At 45.4% G+C, this 17,850-nt stretch overlaps 1 protein-coding gene across 9 annotated transcripts in view; it reads right to left on the bottom strand.

Moving 5' to 3' along the window:
• TIAM2 (TIAM Rac1 associated GEF 2) overlaps nucleotides 1-17,850 on the bottom strand; it is a 238,380-nt gene that overhangs the window by 99,057 nt on the left and 121,473 nt on the right. For all 9 annotated transcript variants that reach the window (XM_052645856.1, XM_052645853.1, XM_052645854.1 and 6 more), the window contains 3 exons: nucleotides 14,499-14,934; nucleotides 11,250-11,422; nucleotides 10,025-10,249 (listed from right to left, as the gene is read on the bottom strand). In XM_052645856.1, coding sequence (XP_052501816.1) covers nucleotides 10,025-10,249; nucleotides 11,250-11,422; nucleotides 14,499-14,934 — 834 coding nt within the window. The remainder of the gene's footprint in view (nucleotides 1-10,024; nucleotides 10,250-11,249; nucleotides 11,423-14,498; nucleotides 14,935-17,850) is intronic.

Raw genomic sequence — 17,850 nt, 5'->3', positions numbered from 1 at the left:
AAGACAGCTCTATCCTAAACAATACACAGGGAATCTCCAATTTCTGTCAGAAACATTTTGTAATCTTTAGCACACCCAGACTTCTCTGCTCAAAACCCTGGGACAAAATGCAGGTAAGTTCACAGGAGGAATATGCATTCTGATGCTTAGATTTGTTGAAAGAAAAGAAGGGGCTGGGAGACTCCAAGAGCCCAAAGCAGATCCTACAAAGATCAAGAATTTCGTTAATATCTGTGACTATGTTTCAAGAGAACTAGTATCTCAATCAATACTGCATGCTATAGAGAGCATTTTTAACCTAAACTTAGTAGTGATGGTTAATTCTATGCATCAACTTGACTGGGCCACAAGGTGCCCAGATGTGTGGTCAAGCACTAATCTTAGTTTTTCTCTGAGAGAGTTCAGGGATGAGTTCAACACTTAAGTGGATAGACTGAGTAAAGCAGACTGCCCTCCCTCATGTGGGTGGGCCTCGTCCAATCAGCTGAAGGCCTGGCTAGAACAAAAGGTCTGACCCTCCCCAAGCAAGGCAGAATCCCTTTTCTGTGATGGGCCTCCAAACTGGGGTGCCAGCTCCTTTCCTGGCTTTTGATGACTAGAACTGAAATACTGGCTCATCCTGGGTCTCAGGCCTGCCAGGCTTCAGATGCGAACCACCCTGTCCACTCTTCTAGGTCCGTAGCTGGCTGACTCACCACAGATCTTGGGACCTGCCCATCTCTGTACTCACATGAGCCAATTCCTTATAATGACTCTCTTTATGAATATATTTTTTGCACATCGTATTGGTCCTGTTTCTCTGGAAAACCCTGACTAACACCACCTTCATTCCTGAAGTGCTCTGTGGCAGAGTAAGCCATCATTAGTCACACATCTAGTGCATGAGTAAGGACAATATTTATCTTGTTTTAAAGGTCGTGGTTCTTTATGGACAGAATCAGAGAGGTTAAATGAGGATCTGAGCCTGGATAAGTAACAGTGATTTTTCTCTCCATAGGCTCACTGCAGTTGTAGAGAAGGACATGGGATAATATGCAGGTAAAAGTCTGGTGAGGACATGGATTCAAGTGCTTGGGTTAATTGGAGAGAAGAGAGAAGTGCAAACACCAGACCCATGAGCTAATACAGATCTTGTAATACCGGGAATGCCAGTGGACACAGGCATTCCTCAGCAGAGGACACTGAGGCTCAGGAAGGAGGTGACTTGACCAGGGTCACACAATAAGCTGCCCTTCCAGGCTGGCCAAGGCCCAAAGCTGATCCTAATGGGAACAACACGTGGGAACAGGCTTCCATAGAGCACTTAGAACACAGCCCCTGAGCCCAGGTCTTCTTGCTCTTAAGGCTGGTGTCGTGCACTGTCTAGTAATTACTGTGCAACTTTCATTTAAATTTTCATCTAATCATCAACTATGTTTCTCCCCACAAATCCCCAGGTGTTCTACAGAGAAGCCGTAAGACTATCTGTACTCTCTCATTTGGGCGAACATCTTGCCTCTCAATTTCCTACCAGCCTTGATATTCAAGTTTGGTCCAAATTTAAAGTAACATTAACTAAAAGGAAAACATGTTCTTTATCCCTTTATCCCTCAAAGGATGAGATAAAGATACATTCTTTTGAAATGAAAGAAACAGAAGACAGTTTTGTATCTATCATACATGCTACCTCAGAAAGTTTCATCATTATGAAAACACTAACATTACCCAATCTTACATTTATCAGGGAATTTCTAGAGATTTTTTTCCTAATATGATCAAAAATGAAAATGCCCCAAATCAGTTCCCTTAAACCAAGACAGTTTCCCCCTTCTTTCTACATTCTATTGCACCTAGACATTTTTTTATTTCATCTGGACATGAAAATTAAAACTCAACTGCTATGTAGCTTGAGCTTTCATTTCTTAGCACAGAACACAAAATTAATATGAATGCAAAGGAAGTTTTATCTTTCATTTTTAAAAGAAAAATTATTAATAAAAAATTGAGGAAAACTCCCATTATTAAGCACTGACACAAACACATTAGCCATAAAGAGGAAATTTTTGCATTGTATCTATGTTTATTTGATGAGCTCAGAAAGGCTATGGTCCACTCTAGAAAGTGGGAGGGAAAGGAGATGAAGGCTAATGCTAAAAATAACAGATGAATAAGTGATGCATTAAAAAGATGACAAGTACATTCCTGCCACACCCGACACTCCTAGAAAAATATTTTCTACCGTTTAGCCATCTGATCACAGTATTCGGTCATTTGTCCCTTTCTAAGTTGGTCCTAAAAGATAATTCATTTTTCCTTTTTTGGCAGTAAGTTGAAAAACTCCCATACAATATTTTCCAAGCACTAAAACTGATCTCCACAGAAGAACCCAGCTAGTAACACAGAAAACACTTGAGTTAACTGGTAGGTAGAGCAACCAGCTACTGGTTTAGAACGTTGGTTATGTTTTATTTTTCCCTTTCAGATATTCACATGCCATCAAATTCACTTGCCAAATGCATTCATAATAAATATATTTCCCATCATATCCCGCTGAAACATTCAAGTTAAGAAAACAAGCAAATTAAAGATTAATTTCTACTTGCCACAAAACTGTGCATCAGCTGGCTCCTTAGCCAGCAAAGCGCACCCAGATTCACAAATCTTTTTGCGAGGCTGGATCCCATTAGAAGCGCAGATCTGTGTTCAAGCTTGGACGCTTGACACCATGTGATGACACTGGACCGTTTCCTTCATCTGTCCCAGCGTCTACACACTCACCATCAGATGGGTGATACAGACACCCTGTACACACTCACCATCAGATGGTGATACAGACACCCTGTACACACTCACCATCAGATGGGTGATACAGACACCCTGACCATGTGGAGTGACTGTAGACTCACACAGGATCCCGGCCTGAGGAGTCCTGAGCGGTAGCCTTGGAAACCATGAGGATGAAGAGTGAGACATGAAAGGAGATGCTCACTGGTGAATCAAAGAGCGAAGCCCGAAGCAAAGGAGCCAGGAGCTGGTAAGGGGCTGGGGTGGGGACCAGCCCAGGGAAGAGGAAAGGAGACAGAGGGCTGTCCACGATCTACCCGGAACCAAGTACCAGGGAAACAGATGGTGGGGGAGGGGCAGTTACTCATCCCTTAGGAGCTCTTATTTTATTCTAGGAGCGACCTTATACTCAAAGGGATAATTACAGAACAGTGTGTGAGACAAAGAGCAACCCTGAAAATTATCGGCGCATAGTAGGGGTCCCTGATGGAGGGGTGGGGAGGGCGGTCAAGGGCAGCTCCTTGGAGGAGCTAAACCCTTCATCACAGTCAAGCAGGGATGAGTCCAATGATAGGGGAGGGGACGGGGCAGTCTGCAAGTAGCCATGTGGTCCACGTGGGTCCTCTCTGCCTGAGGGAAAATCCAAAGAAAGAAGTAGAACCCACAGGAAGCTTGATGTTGCAGCTAAAGGTCAAGGAGGAGAGATGTCATCAGGGACTTTATCTTGGAAGCAACAGGGAACTACCGCGCAATTTTTAATCCCGGGAATCTGATGGTCAGATTCTCTTGTTAGATGCAAACCACTCTGGCCTTGTGTGGCCCAAGCACCTGAGGAAGAGCAAAACCAGCAGCCTCTGCAGCCTTAGAGAGAAGAGAGAAGAGAGTTCTGCTACACCTCACCTCCCACCACCTACCCAACATGTGCTGAAAATTCAAACTGCCAGGATGACCACATCATTTCAGAGCACTCTGCCTTGGCTCACGCCAACCCCTGGCCTGGAATTCCTTTTGCTATTCCTCTCCTGATTAACTCCTCATTCTTTGAGAGGCAGTTCAGGCATCGCTCCTCCAGGAAGTCCTCCCTGACTACATAGGAGGCTGAACTCCGCGTGTGTCTTTCACAACACTCTGGAATATCATCTGCTCTGAATTCATTCTATTATGTCAAAATTATGTACTCAGCTGTCTATCACCCTGCTTGACTAGGAGCACCCTGAGGGCAAAGACAGTGTCTTCTTCAAAATCCCAGTTCGCACGCTCACCTGGCCCAGAGTCTGAACTAACTGGATGTTAACTTTCCGTCCTCAGCGCTTCTTCTACGTGCCACCCCTCCGGCCTGCTGCAGGATGCCTTGTGCTGCCTGGCCCCTGGTAATCTGGCCTTTTCTCCCTCAGACCCCCTTCACAAACACACTCCAATGCTTTGTTCCCCGTATTGCTTCCACGCTACACCCCCTAGATCATATTTTCCTCAAGGTTTTGTTCTTTTTGTTCCCTTCACTGCCGTTTCCAGTAGTCTGAGCTCAATCCATCCTCTTTTTTGATTTTACAACTTTACGCAAGGGCTTGCCTAGTGGCTTAGTGGTGAAAAGTCTGCCTGCCGATGCAGGAGACAGAGGTTCGATCCCTGGTCCAGGAAGATACCACACGCTGCAGAGCAACTAAGCCCCTGTGCCACAACTACTGAGCCTGTGCTCTAGAGCCCGTGAGCAGCAACTACTGAGCCCACGTGCTCTGCAACAAGAGAAGGCACCACAATGAGCAGGCCTCGCACCACAACTAGAGAGTGGGCCCTGCTCTGCAACCAGAGCAAAGCCTGCACAGCAATGAAGACCCAGCCCAGCCATAAATAAATCAATATTTTTAAATAAAAAAACTAAGCAAATATTGAAAACAAAGCCCATGGTTCACAAAACCCAGTGCAGTCCCAAACCCACCAGCTGACAGTTTGCTCCTTCCAGGGTTATCACCTCCCTGCTCCTAACTGACCCCAGGCGGTGAGAAAGGCCCAGAGAGAGTCAGGATCAGAAGAGGGAGCCATCCGGGAGGAGGCCAAGATCGCCTAAGGGTGGGGAGGTTTTATTCACTTGTTTAAAATAATAAATGGAAAGGAAAATCAAGTACTAACTGGACCCAATTTACAGCTCTTCCTCCCTCAGAACTTCAAAAGGAACTGCCTTGTGGACAGTCTGCTCCCAACTGGACGTGCCCAAATGCAAGTGGCGTCATCCCGCCCCAAAGAGGCACCAAAAGGCCTGCGGACAAGAGCACATGATGGTCTCTTCTAAGCCAAGCATGTCCCCACATGACGGCTTGAAACTCGGCTGTTATTACTGCAATAGTGACTTTATCTGAAAAGGGAACTGACAAGGAGCTCCTCCAACCAAAGCTCTTCAAAGAAAACCTGTTCCAGAGACTTTCTCTCGCATGATGTAACGTACACTCTCAGTTCAGCTCTCATTAGGTGACAAGTTGACTAGATCTGGGGTTCTTGGGATCTCCGGGGAAAAGTGCTGCATAAATAAATTATTTCCTTGTATATAAAATAAAACAGTGAGGTTGAGAGTTTTCAATGGTAATTGGATAAACCACCGCTCTTTTAAAGAAGTTCTTAAAAGGCATTTTAGAGAAAACTATATATTTCTGGGATATTTAGGAGATCGTGTTCTTATTGACTGGATTTGTAAATACTTTTGCCTTTATATGTCATAGAACATTCTCTAGTCCAAAACCATCTCATAAAAGTAATCCTAAGCACGTGCCTGCTTCCCCCTGATTAATGCTTCATACTCTGTGCCTGCAAGTATAGAGAAAAATAGTTTTTTTTACTACCATCTAGCAAGTGAGTTAAGAACAGTGGGCACAGCAAATGTAGCTCACGTTACCTGCTGCAAAGCCCTCTGGGAAAACATGAATAAATTACAACCTTAAAAACTGTGGGTCTGATAAGGAGAATATTTTCAGGTGGAATGCCTAAAGATCAACCCAATTGTTTCTTACCAGAAATTCAGCAGCATAATATGAGAAGGTGACTGTGTGCAGGGGAAGGGATCAAGGGAAGGGTGTGGGGGAAGGGGTGAGAGCAAGGGGGCGGGGGGTGGGAGAAGGGAAAACCAAAATGAAAAATCAGTAGTATTAGCACAGTGCTTTAAATACTCATGCAATGATTCTGCCGAAGAATGCACATGGGTCACAAGTTATAATTACCATAATTCTTTAAAAAAGTTCCTCTCCAGGCCATCCAACCACCAGAGACCCTTGGATCTGTGTAGGGGGGCATATGAAAGTAATTCCCCTCTCCCAAGAAAAAAACATCATAAATGAAGCATTTATTTGACATCATAAATGAAGCATTTACCAACAATGAAAATAATTAATGAAAATTTAGTTTTAATTAATGAAAAATTTAAAAGTTAATGAAAATTTAAATTAAAAAAAAAAATGTTTGCTTGGACTTCTTGTGGCCACAGACAAAGAAAACAAGAGGCAAAAAAAAACAAAAACAAAAAAAACGCCAGGACCAGCTCAATGTTGCCCAATTTCCCTTTCCTCTCCCTGGACCTAAACATTTGACAACACATAAGGACCTGAAAACTCTAAGCTGGGTGTCCAGGAGACTAAAGTATGGCTTTAAATGTTAGCGAGCCAGTTAAAACCATACCTTCTCCCACTACAATCAGCATGAGAGTCTAACTGGGGCACTTGAGCCCACGAGCTGCATCTCTGATGACAGACAGACTATCGTGGCTTTTGGATCCTGGAAATTCAGGACCACGAGGGAGACATGGTGTGAAGAAAACCTTTCTCCTCCTTCTCAGGCTTTTTCACTTGTCGTGTGAATTGGGACACAGCATCACATCCCTGCCTGCCCCAGACAGCAAGCTGGGAGGTCAGGGCCTGCCCCAGGGCCAGACTCTTCCCAGACATGCGCCGGGCCAGGCTCTAGGGAGGCGGCGGCCAAGGGCAGAGATGTGTCTGTCCCCCGCACATGCGGCCTTGTCAAAACCCCCAAAACCTTCCACTCCCACCGTTCTCCTTGGCAGCTTCAACTTCCTTTTCAGTTCAATATGTTCTAGTTTGTAGTTTGCTAGCAGTCACTCGTTAAATAAAGAGCGTATTTTGGAACTTCCTTGACCATCCAAGGGTTAAGACTTTCCTCTGCAAGGGGCACAGGTTCAATCCATGACTGGGGAACTAAGATCCCACATGCCACACTATAAATAAATCTTCTGTTTGAGGAACATTTCAATTCAGATGCATAGGAAACTATTTGTAATATTCTATAAAATTATCGAAAATGATGCATTTGGAGGAACATCTTCCATATAAATTGTTACACTTCTGTCTTGCTACTCTGGTCCAGACCTTCATAGCTGCACATGCAGAGCAGGGTCATTCTGACTCCTATCCAAGCCACTGCCAGATTAATCTTCCAAAGAGGATGCATTCATCATGCTTTCATCACAATGTAAAAACCCATGTTCCTCCCTTAGGTCTAGAGGCTTACATCCCAGTGTTATCTCACAGACCCTGAAAAAGCTACACCAGTCCCTGCCCCACCAAACCTCCATCTCTTCATCCCTTTCCAGCCCACATCTCGGCTCCCGTGTGCTCAGGAGACCCAAGCCACCACTCTGTTACTCCTACATGTGACCCTTGAACAATAAGGATTTGAACTGCACAGGTCCACTTACACATAGATTTTAAGTAAATACTACAGTACTATATGACTGTGGTTAGTTGAAAACAGAGGGCCAACTATAAGTTATATGTGAATTTTCGACTCCCAGAGGGTCAGAGCCCACAACCCTTGTGTTAGTCAAGGGTCAACTATACCACCAAACTGTCCTACTGTGTGCCACACTCTCTTCCCAATAGGGTTTAGCTTTCATACTTACACATCTCTTGCCAATTTTTTAAAGCCCTATTCTTCCAGGAAGTTTCCTCCACCTCCTCAAAATCACAGCACAAGCTCAACCCCTGATCCCTCGCAGCATGTGATGACTATGCCCTAATTTACATCATTCTAGAATATTCATTAGTTTCATGCTTATGAGGCCTGCTTTCTAACTAAATGATACATTTCTTAGAAATGGGATCTGTATTTTAAAATTACTTTTGTTTGTTGAAGCTATAGGCATCTATTAGGTATGTCAATACCTAAAGATGGACAAATAGTGAGAGGGAAGAATTGGGTAGGGAGAAAGACAGCACAAGATATCAGAAAAAGAGAAGCAAAGACAGATCCAGGTATCACCAGGAAATCCATTCAACGGCACCACCATTTAGAAACACCTGATGAGGGGGCAGGAGATAGGAATTACTTGGTTATTTTACTATTGCCAATTGATAGATTCCAAATTCTTGGTGTGTCACAAATATATCGTTTGAATGCAAGCCTTTCATCCGTTTCTTATTTACAGCCAGGAATTTCTTACCACACATTCTAAGTTCTTCATGTATATGCAGACAGAAAAAAAAATTCTAAGCAAGGTTAAATATTCAGACACAAATAGAAGACTATTTGTGATTTAAGTCAAATGCTGCAGACAAAATTATTTCTATGGGGAATCTAAATTGTTGTGTTGCCATGGAATTTTTTTTAAAGAACCTAGTCTCTCTATAATAATTTACAAAGTGAAAAGGACGAAAGATTCAGGCACACGCCAACCCATCTTCAGCCTATCCCTCTTCAAGTTTCCAAGTCATCGGACACTGGTTTTGAAGGGGACTGTAGTGGATACTGCTGGGCACCACCTGATTCCCCTTTGAAGATAAAGGCATTCTTCCCCTCGGCTGCCCATGGCTCACAATAGGTCTCTCTTTGGGAATCCACCCCCTCTGAAGGCAGCTACCTTGATCAGTTGCCATGGCATGCCCCACTAGAAGCAAGCAACTCTGAATTGCCATCCCAGCTGCTAAGCCCCCTGTGGAACCAGCTCCGCACAATTCAGAACCAGAGTCTTTCCTTAATTCCCTGATGGCTCAGAGGGTAAAGCGTCTGCCTGCAATGCGGCAGAACCATTGTTCGATCCCTGGGTCGGGAAGATCCACTGGAGAAGGAAATGGCAACCCATTCCAGTATTCTTGCCAGGAGAATCCCATGGACAGAGGAACCTGGTAGGCCACAGTTCACGGGGTCGCAAAGAGTCGGACACGACTGAGCGACTTCACTTCACTCCCTTACTCCTGAGAGCATTCCTAATAAAACTCCTCACATGCAAATCTCTATCTCAGTCTGTTTCCCAGGGAACCTGACTGAAGAGATGGGTGCTAGAAATTTCACTGACACTTGTCTAAGTGTTCAGGTTGTCTGAGGAAAAGAAGACTGACACTAAGCTGCTTCCCACCCTGTAAAATGCAAGCAGCATAGAAAGTAGCTGCTTAAATACTAGATGAATGTGGAAACAGGCCAAAGAAAGCATTTTCTTTAGCACCTCATCTGTTAGAAGAAACAAGCCAAAAAATAGTATTTTTCCCCCAAACCCACAGATACAGGAATAGCTATGTTATACAAAACCACTGAAGGCTGAGCACCAAAGAACCAGTGCTTTCACACTGTGATATTGGAGAAGACCCTTGAGAGTCCCTTGGAGAGCAAGGACATCAAACCAGTCGATCCTAAAGGAAATCAACCCTGAATATTCATCAGAAGGACTGATACTGACTTTGGCCACCTGATGCAAAAAGCCGACTCACTGGAAAAGACCCTGATGCTGGGAAAAATTGAGGGCAGGAGGAAAAGGGGGTGACAGAGGATGAGATGGCTGGATAGCATCACCAACACATTCAATGCACATGAGTTTGAGCAAACTCCGGGAGATAGTGATGGACAAGAAAGCTTATATGTTGCAGGTCGTGAGGTCACAAAAAATCAGACACGACATAGCAACTGAACAACAACCAAACTACTGTTTTTGAAGCCATTCTCTGTATTAGAATCATACCTAATACATATTAGAATCCAGTAGTTTTAATATACAAATTTTGTTCCAAAAGTGACAATATTCACAGAATCAGCTAGGCAAACAGGAGCTCCTCAATACGAGGAAACAAGATTTGGTCATAAAATGTTCCACTATCCGTATACAGCCACCAAAGCAGATCTTATTTCCCATACGACAAAAGTGCACCCATTTAAGTACTTGAACCAAGAGACCACAGAAACTATTTCTGCCATAGGTGTAAGAACCAGCTCCCCCATCTGAGTTTGCTGCAAGGGAGGTGAGTAACAGGAGGAGACACTCATAGATAATCTGTACCTGGTTCTCTATGGCCTTCCTGTTCTTTGGGTCGCTCACCACGGACAGCTGTAACTCCGCCATCTTCTTCATCTTGCTGTCCATGTCGATCTTCTGGAGGAGGTTTCTGGTCTGGTTCTTCAGCAGCCGGACTGTGTCCTCTTTGCCGTGTTTCTTTGCAAAGAGGGATGCGCAGGCCGAGTGGATGGCGGTGACCCAGTTCTCCAGGTCTGTCTGGCTGGTGGCCTAAACACAGAGAGGGCGGGGGGTAGGGAGGGGGAAGAGATTTGGAACTGTTTCTCCACAAAAGTGTTCTCCCACGTGGCAGCCTGGGCTTGGATATGTAAAACCCCCAAATACCTCCACTTCATAAAAACTCTTTAAAGTTTAAAAAACACATTCAACACAGATCTGCAGGCTTCTGTGACTCCAGAGGGCCTGGGAGAGCATCAAGGGTGTCACATGGCCCCAGATACGACGGGAAGACAAACCAGAATCAAGCTGTTCATGCAGTAAGAGAGTAACAAAAATACAAAAAAAGAAAAAACAGGGTATATTCATGCAGTGTACATCTCGTCACTCTCTAAAAGAGCAGGCTACCTTCATAATTTTAATAAGATGAGGAAATATCAGGAGCAAAATGCTATACATTTTGAAACCTGGATATGAAATTACATCCATGGTATGGACTCAATTATGAAAAATTATAATAAAAGAACATTTCTGGGAGGACACAATAATATTAAAATAGTTGTCTGTAAATACTGAGAATTTGAGTGGAATACTGGAAATACGGGGCTTCCCCGATGGCATTAGTGGTAGAGAACCTGCCTGCCAATGAAGGAGACGTAAGAGACACAGGTTCGATCCCTAGGTCAGGAAGATCCCCTGGAGGAGGGCACAGCAACCCACTCCAGTATTCTTGTCTGGAGAATCCCATGGACAGAGGAGCCTGGCGGGATATAGCCCACGGGGTCTCAAAGAGGCAGACACGACTAAATCGACTTAGCACACGTGCAGGCACACAGGCACCCAAGAAATGCTTGCTGGGTGAACAACTGAATGGTGACAGCCCCATGGTGCCTGGCAGTCAGCAGAGGCCAGTTCTCTTGCTTAACCTTTAATCCAAAGTTTAACGGCTTTTACTCGATTTTATTGCTAAGTCATGCCTCTTAATTCGGATCCTTCTCGTCCTAACAAGACATAAGATCTTGCTCCACCCTCCATTTAGAAAGCTCAGCAGTACCTGGAACAGGTAGACATCCCCGAAGGAGTTGCTGAGGCAGAAAACATTTTCCTTCTTGGGATGTTCCGGGACAGACTGCACTATGCTGTCTTCTGCAAACAGGGCACAGCGGGGGGCACTGCTCTGATCCATGGAATTCTTCCCATAGGTCTCGTAAAACAGCAGCGTGCATCCTGTGAAAGAGAAGAGCACAGTACGGCCCCTGTCACAGGTCCTGAGGATCCATGTAGGAAAGGAACGAGAAGGGATAAAAGGGAAACATGGTCACACAAGGTTACAATGGAACCCAGCACAGCATAGAAATCAGAAGAAAAAGGGCACGACCCCAGCTCTGCCCCCAGGAACGGCATCCCTGAGGCAGCGCTTTCTCCCTCCCTGGTACTCTCTGATCTCTTGAGTACTCTGAGCGGGGCAGTGAGCAATCTCTCCTCCCACAATCAACACACATCCAAATGCAGAGAGCCTCTTAGAACAAGGGGAAGGGGCATGACCTTTATGGCCTGGCAGGCCTGAGCCAGTGCCTTGTTCCAGCCACTGATGTACTTAGAAATAACCCTCCCATCTTTCCATCAGGAAACGTCTGATTGATGCTACCGCTGCACATAGAACATCCCATGACCCAGGCACCTGAGGACCCGGGTAGCGGTGCCAGCTCCACCCCAGTCCAAATTCTTTCCAACAGTTCCCTTAACACTGAGCTCTCAGTGGCCGGGGCTTGAATCATTCTATCTAGAGGTAGTAAAAGTCATTTCGGGCAGATACCAAGATGCTGCCAGCCCTAGCACCCCACCTATTGTGCGTTCTGAGGGACAGTTTATCCCCCCTGCCAACATTCTGCCCAGGAAGTCCCCTGCAAACCACACGTAAATCCACTCATTGGAAAAGACAGCTGGAAAGCAGAATCACCCTTGTTAAAGTTTTATTACATCCTCCAAATCCTAAAAAACATGTGTGCCCTTAGCATACCTATACATTCAATGTAGGTGGGCAACCAGATGGTTGGCTGATAGCTGCTCTCTTAAAAGTAATGCTTCAACTTTATTTACATAGATACTTCAAAGATAATTTTAAAACTCTGCTTAAATGTATGTGTGTGAGTGTGCGTGTATATATATACATACATATATATATATATATATATATATATATATATGCTTTTAACTACAATTAAAACAAACAGTTAAGCTCAAATATTACAACTTGGATTCTAAGCCAAGAAAGCTGAACTCAACATACTGAATTCCCAGAGGAAAGAGGCATAGAAAACCACATGGGATAGGTTATGCTGGCGGGGGGCGGGGGTGGAAATCTTCATGCCAAGCCTGGGCTGCAAAGGAAACAAAGGGATGTGTGCTTTATAACACTGTCACCTAGAGAGCATCCTTTATCCACGGGGCTTCAAATGCTTAACAAGCAAGGGTCCAGGCAGGCCTGTGGATCTTACAACGGTTAGAGACAAGTCAGGACCATCCGTGCCCCGGAAGCCAGCAACCAGAGGCTCCCCGGGCAGCTGCCAGGATGGGAGACAGTATTCTAGGGATGTCCTCTTTCAACCTTAAGTGACACCTGCCCGCACCTCCCACAGGGGCCTCCAACCACCTGGCACTACGAACATCTCCGGGAGCACAAACTCTGGAAAGGTTTTTGGTTTTTCCCTTCGTGTATTTTTTACACTAATTCACCATCAGCTTGTCTTCTACCTCTCAGTCCTGTCCCAACCTCTGATAAACCAGAATAAACTCAGTGTCTCTTCCCGTAGACTGCTATACTCACTGTCACCCCAGTTCTCAGTCCTCCAGGTTAAATGTTGCTAAATCGTTGCCATCTTCCATACAGCACAGCTCTACAGCCCCTCGGTGTCACCAATGGCTGTGCTTCTCAAAGCAGGATATGGACACACAGACGCACACCACCACCCCCCACCACCACCACCATGGGTCTGCGCTGGGGGTTTCAAAGCCACAAGGCAGGCAGGGAAAGTGTCCTGCTTTCAGCGTTTCAAAGCATCCATCTTAGTAAACAAACTTCACGTTAAAGAAAAGTGTCTGACACGCTCTAGAGCCACATCACTCTCTCGCGCACTTGGGTAGTTCTTTGATCATTAAACCTGAAATGCATCAACTTATCCCTTAAAAATGTTATCTTGCTGGATCCAATCCATTACTCCAGCTTTCCAAATCTCTTCCTTCCTTCCGCAGAAGACCCCACCTCCCCCAGGGGGTTGCCCTTTGCCTTCCTCAGCCACAAGGTATCACAAGGATCCGATCGAGAACTGGAAAGGAGGGCTGCACCTGTGAGGGATGCCAAGTCTCGGCTTGCATAAAACCTCCAGTTTGCTAGGGGAAGTTGTCACCTAGTGATGAGATGGCTTCTCCGGGTCCCTTTCCCAGATGGTGCTGGGTAATGAATTGATGCCAGCTCCCCAAAGCTCACAATTTCTAAATATGGGGAGCACTGCAGACAGCTCTGGGCCTTTCACCTGCACTCTGTGCAGCATGCCCCCCATTTCTGCCTTCTCCTGTGACAAGGAAGGGTGCCAGCTGCTAAGGAGGAACCACACCAGGTTCCTCTGACAAAGAGTCTCAGGACAGCTGTGCAGAAATGCCTGGGGCTATGGGGTTGCTCGGCGTTCACATCTGCATAAATCAACATGATCCTGACTCAGAGCCTCAGATCACTTCAAATAATCTATCCATCCACAATGTGAGAGGCAATTATAATTTTTAAATGGTAAGGCTTGTGAAAAACTTTTATCATCCTCACAAAACAAAGGCTTTCTCCTATTTCCTCTTAGCTCATCAACGTGGAGTGACACAAACCAAATGACGCGGATGAAATTCTTCACTGTACAAGCTGGGGAGGACTGCCTCTCTGGGGTTCTGAACATGTGCACAATCCATGCTCAACGTTCCAAATAACTCAACTACACCTGGTTACTTACCCAGGGCTCCCCTCCCATCCCCCAAATGCAGGACAAGTATTAAAAGAGTAGTACAGAAACCCCTATAAAATAATAAGCAATAGTTGTTACCTTCAATCATCACTCAACAGAATGAAGGATGCATACGACTGTCAAATGAACATATTATACAGGTTTGAGAAGATATTTTAGGAAAGCAGGCTGGAAGGTTCTAGATCAGATGCCTGCACATGAACTCCAGTCCAGCCTGGACTTGCTGACATTTCCTAGGAAAGATGAGAGCAGAGGAAAGAACTCCTGGGACCCCCTGGGTGGTGAAGACCACGTACCTTTAAGTGTCACCCAATACTGCTTCCATTTCCTCCGGGCCACCAGTTCCAGCTTCCTTTCCTTCTGCAGAGTGACGAGGGGTTTGAAGAAGAGCCACCCGGCTTTGCGCACCACCCCTTGCTCCTTCTCAAAGAGCAGGTCCAATTGCTCCAAAGAGCTGAGAGACTCGCTGCTGGACTCGGCCGTTTCCGTGGACGTCTCAAGGTTCTCCGTGTTGGTCCTGCTCATTTCCAGCTCTCGCATGAAATTCTCGTAAATGTTCTGCTGGAGGGGGTCGCTGCCGATCGCATGAGCAGATTCGCTTCTATGGGACAGGATCTGAGTGGAGCCCCCTGACCACAGGGACACAGACCCCTGGGAGGGCCCCTGCATGTCCACGTTCAGCCCATCCGAACGGCTGTCAAAGTAGTCACTGCCCTCCTTGGACCTCGGCTCCTGTGAGCAACGAAGATGACCACCCATCAGAAGTTACGTATAGCCAAAGCACCTCTTCCCCAACACAGTGTGCATGTAATAGTGTGGCTTGCTAATAGAAATGCTGCAAAGCAAGAGTCTTTTTTTTAATGCACCAAGTCTGCAAACCAGAAAGAATCATAGAGACAGTACTGCCCGAACCAGTGTACAGGGAGGGGAGTCAATGCTTAAAAAGTGTAAACCAACCATCCCTGAGCATCCTAAATCTAGGGCTAAATCCAGGTGGTACTAGTGGTAAAGAACCCACCTGCCAGGAAACATAAGAAACACAGGCTTGATTCCTGGGTTGGGAAGATCCCTTGGAGGAGGAAATGGCAACCCACTCCAGTATTCTCACCTGGAGAATCCCTTAGAGGAGCCTGGTGGGCTACAGTCCACAGGGTGGCAAAGAGTTGGTCACAACTGAAGTAACTTAACATGCACACATCCTAAATCTAACTTACACTTGGCATCAAAAAATGAGAGTGAGCTTAGGAGGACTTCCCTTGTGGTCCAATGGTTAAGAATCTCCCTTCCAGTGCCAGGGATGCAGGTTCAATCCCTGGCCGGGGAACTAAGATCCCATACGTGCATGCTAAGTTACCTTAGTCATGTCCAACTCTTTGTGACTCTATGGACCATAGTCCGCCAGGCTCCTCTGTCTATGGGATTCCCCAGGCAAGAATACTGGAGTGGGTTGCCATGCCCTCCTCCAGGGGATCTTCCTGCCCCAGGGATCAAATCTGCTTTTCTTATGTGTCCTGCATTGGCAGGTGGGTTCTTTACCACTAGCACCACCTGGGAAGCCCACATGTCAAGAGGCAACTAAGCCCACGAGCCACAGCTAGAGATTCCACGTGCCTCAGCTGAAGAGGAGCCCATCATGAAAGGTCCTGCATGTAACCAAGATCCTGAGTGCAGCAACTAAGACCCGATGTAGCCAAAAATAAACAAACAAATCTTTTAAAAATAAAGAAAGGAAGCTTGATTTTTGACTTAAAAGACTCTGACATTTCAAATTTACAGCTTAGGTTAAGGTAATTCTGCAGAAACTCTTAACACACTCTAACTCAGAGGCTAGTGAATTTTCAACTAGATTTCCTTCTCCATTAAAATAAAAAGGAGGGAAAATGGGGTCAAGGACCATTGACTAAAGACCTTACGGTGAATATTCCCCTGTTTGGAGGAGTTTTCTTTCCTGAAATTTCATCCGGAAATCAAGTGGCGATTACCTGCTATCTTTTTTAGGAAAATCATCAATTAGACAAGTGCTTCTAAATACCCAAGGGCTACAAACAACTGAGCCCCAAACATAGCTATTACTAATGAAAATATTATCTTCCACTGTGTTTATACGATATCCCATAGTCAGATTTATTTATACCCTGATGCTTATGCAAGAGCAGAGCAAATAAGCCAGCTATGGTGAGTCACTTGGACAGGAAACTTTCAAAATAGTTTAAGGGTTGTCCCCCCGCCCCCAACTGTCACTGTGTTGCTCTTCAAACGTTCCTAGGAGATGAAGGAATATTTCTCATTTATCTCATATTGACATTATTTCAGCTATGAATAGGACTCTCTGACTCATAGCCCCAGGACACTGGGATTGCTTCTGATAGCCAGCAAGAGTTGTGATGGGGTGTTTCAAACCCAGCAGAGAGCCTGCCAGAGAAAAGCATCAAGCGTCAAAACGAAGTGTAACTTGTCACCCCTCCTGACATTGGTTCTCATAAAAGGTAAACTTAAGTCATAATGCTAACTTTTAAATGTTCAACCAGAGCAAAAGACAAATTTTCCTCCTTGAAAAATGGAGAAAAGATCACATATTTTAGCATTTATAACTGACTCATATACACAGATATGAATTTCCCTGGTCTGTGACAAATGTGTAAAGCTTTCTATCTAGAATCCTAATAGCTAGTGACTCATTTTCAGGTTAATAGGAAGGAAGGAAGGAATACAGGAGAAAGGTAGGCCCCTGAATAGTCTCAGCTGGATTTCCTGATCACTGTGCGGTGTGTGTGACACTAAGGTGCTATGTTAGTCATGTACATAAAGAAGTCTAATTTCCATTTCTATCTGCATCAGATAATCATAAATGACAGGTAGCATAACTTGATGACACTATAGTATTGCAGCAGAGTGAAGAGGAACTCAGGAGACGTCACTAAATTCCTTGGGAGCTAAAAGAAAACTCTTATCACCATTCCTCACTTTATGGGAAAAAGCACCCAATTCACCGTGTCATTCTTCACATGCCACTGTCTTTCTTTTCATAGTAATGGCCACTGGTCCTCTGCAGAAATTCCCTGGGACTGCGGGACCCTCACGGGGCAGTGAGAGTCTAAAATGAAGAGGGTCAGAAAGCCGGGGTCTCTGTGTCCTTAAAGAGTTTCTCTTTAAGGAACTCTGCAGCCGTGATCAGGGTTCACCCCTAGGGTCCCTGGCAAGACCATTCCCTGCTCCCAACGCCCCTCCCTTTAAAGTAGTCCCGTGACCCGCTTTGACCAATAAACGCAAACAGATGTGAAAGGCGTGGCTTCTGAGTGGGCGCTTCAGAAACCATCAATAGCTTTCTGCTCCCTCTGTCCTGGAGGCTTGGAGTGTCCCAGAGGGAAACTGCTCCATGGACCTGGGGGCCCAGAGGGGATCAGTGCAGACCAGAGTTGCAGCTTGAGAAAGACATAGGCTCATTTGTGCTCAACCTCGGAGAACTGAGGGCTTTTTGTTGCCTTGGTATAACCTGGCCCAGCTACGAACAGCTACATCACCTCAAATCGGTCACCAGCTTCAAACACACAGGCCCCTCCTGCACACCCATCCCCCCACCCTCTATGCTTGAATATCCTTTTTCGGCTACTAAGTATCTTCACTGATGAATTTGCTTTCAGGCTGTAA

This window comes from Budorcas taxicolor, chromosome 9, assembly GCF_023091745.1.
Source record: "Budorcas taxicolor isolate Tak-1 chromosome 9, Takin1.1, whole genome shotgun sequence".
Lineage (NCBI taxonomy): Eukaryota > Metazoa > Chordata > Mammalia > Artiodactyla > Bovidae > Budorcas > Budorcas taxicolor.
The sequence above is the reverse complement of the archived record's forward strand: the minus strand, read 5'-3'. Positions and strand labels throughout refer to the sequence as shown.